General features: G+C 47.4%; 1 protein-coding gene across 1 annotated transcript in view; it reads right to left on the reverse strand.

Moving 5' to 3' along the window:
- kcp (kielin cysteine rich BMP regulator) overlaps positions 1-1,380 on the reverse strand; it is a gene marked incomplete at its 5' end in the record, with an annotated part of 17,680 nt that extends 16,300 nt beyond the window's left edge. Inside the window, 3 exon segments of the mRNA XM_060061542.1 lie at positions 56-138; positions 1,202-1,292; positions 1,294-1,380. Of these exon segments, the coding sequence (XP_059917525.1) occupies positions 56-138; positions 1,202-1,292; positions 1,294-1,380 (261 nt within the window).
- Between the last annotated feature and the right edge of the window lie 814 nt (positions 1,381-2,194).

Raw genomic sequence — 2,194 nt, forward strand, 5'->3', positions numbered from 1 at the left:
TGTGTGTGTGTGTGTGTGTGTGTGTGTGTGTGTGTGTGTGTGTGCATGTCTCTACCTGACAGGTACACTCTGAGCAGGGATTGCTATGGTCGGGGAGGGTCTGGCCATTGATGAGGACCAGGTTGTTGTAGGAACAGCCTGTCAACAAGACAACATCAAAGACTAAAACTATTTGAACAAAGATTCACTATACATTGTTTGCTAACGTTTTTGTTTTTAACACACACACACACACACACACACACACACACACACACACACACACACACACACACACACACACACACAACACACACACACACACACACACACACACACACACACACACACACATATATACAAAGTGTCTTATTTGAGCCGGCTATAGTGAGCATCCTCAACAATATAATACTGCCCATGAAGAAGAATATTAAAATAATATTCTTCATACACTGCTGCTCAGAATACAGTAATCTCTCGGGAAGACAATTCCCAGAGGCAATTCAGGTACAAATGACTTGAGACATAGTTGCATAAATATATACTCCAAAGCAGCATCAGTTATAAATCTCGCCATAACCCCAATACAACAATCATACTCAGCCACTAGTATATCTGTAATAGAGTAGCGTTTAGCTATTTAGCGTTTTTGTTGTTGTTGTTGTTGTTGCTGTCGTTGTTGGATAGACGCTGTTGTTCTTGGGTCACATAATGGTGCTATCCATTTGATTGGTCGCCGGTACGTCCTAGTAGTAACGGGTAAATCTCCCAGCCATCTTGCGGCATTTCTATTGGTCGGTCCGAGTGCCACTCGCTATTCTGAAAGTGGAGCGACACGACTCAACAACAAAAAAGGCTGCGCCCGTAAAGAGATTTATTTTCTTTGTATTTATATCACGTTGGTCATTTTAGCGTTGATTTTAAATGCTCTTACACACTTGCTCACATTGCTACTTTATTACGGTCACCAATTGATGCATTCTTCCTGTGCGTGCAATACAATGTAAAGTTGTGTTTGTTTTCGAGCTGGTTTGCTAAAGAGGCTAATGTAGCTAACAATAAACAATGACTGCCAACGAGAAACGGGAACGCTGTAAGAGCGGCAAGCCAGGGGAGTACGTCACGTTCCCGCTAGAGCAGGTCGGACGTACCGGCGTACCGGACAAATGGATCAGCACCATAACGGTTCGAATGAGAGAGTGTGAAGGCGGTGGCGGCGTACGGTCGCACTCCCCGCAGCACTGGCCGGCGGGGGTGTGGGGGTGTCTGCAGTGGTCGTCGCACGGCAGCCGCGAGCAGACGACCTCCCCCGCTGTAGCAGCTGCACACGCTGCAGGGGTCCTTCTCCTCCGCAAACTCATAGCCGTCCGGGTACTCCTGGCCCTGATACAGACAGCCTGCACACAGCAAACACACATTGAGGGCATTGAGCAGACGCTTTTATCCAAAGCGACTTACAAGAAGTGCATTTGTCATAAGAAGTGAATACCTTTAGACGCAATTGACGGACATGCAACCAATCAGAGCCATGAAACATGTGATGTGGCGCCAAGTGCTACTATTGGTCAAATTTACTTCTACAAAATAATGTCGAAGTACGTCAAACACGTCTTTCTTAACAGCAAAAGCTTTGAGTGCAGTTGTTTGATCTTCATTAAGAGTAAATATACCGTCCAGTCCGTTGAATACTGGCGCAATAGTGGATTCAACAGACCCTTCCACATCAGTGGCAGCCATCTTGTCCTCTTGTTTTCAAACCCGCCCCCTGTTAGATAAACGGTTGTGATTGGCCCGCTGCTGGGCGGGGGCATATGCCAGAGCAGATAAAACATGAGCTGGCAGATCCGTGTGGCTCCCAGGCTGCACCTCTACTGCTGTGACAACAGGACGTCACTGAAGGTGTTTGGCTGAGGGGCAGAGGGGTGGAAGACTGATGTCTGATATCATGTGGGACTCACAGCGGAAAGCACGGGACAGTCGTGGAGATTAAAGAGATACAACATTAAAATAAGTTAACATTGAGTAAAAACAAGAGCAAGCAAAGAGCAAGTCCAGAAACGACCGCTTGATTCCTGCACTTAGGCTCCACCCAGTGGCGAATGAAACAAGCCCACCCTTAAGGGGGTTCCAATGCAAGGGGGTTAGGGACCCCTTACGTCCTCGCGGACCCTCCTTGCGTCTACCGCAAGGGCCTGAGCAAGGGCTGTGATTGGTC

Source organism: Gadus macrocephalus, chromosome 9 (assembly GCF_031168955.1).
Source record: "Gadus macrocephalus chromosome 9, ASM3116895v1".
Taxonomy (NCBI): domain Eukaryota; kingdom Metazoa; phylum Chordata; class Actinopteri; order Gadiformes; family Gadidae; genus Gadus; species Gadus macrocephalus.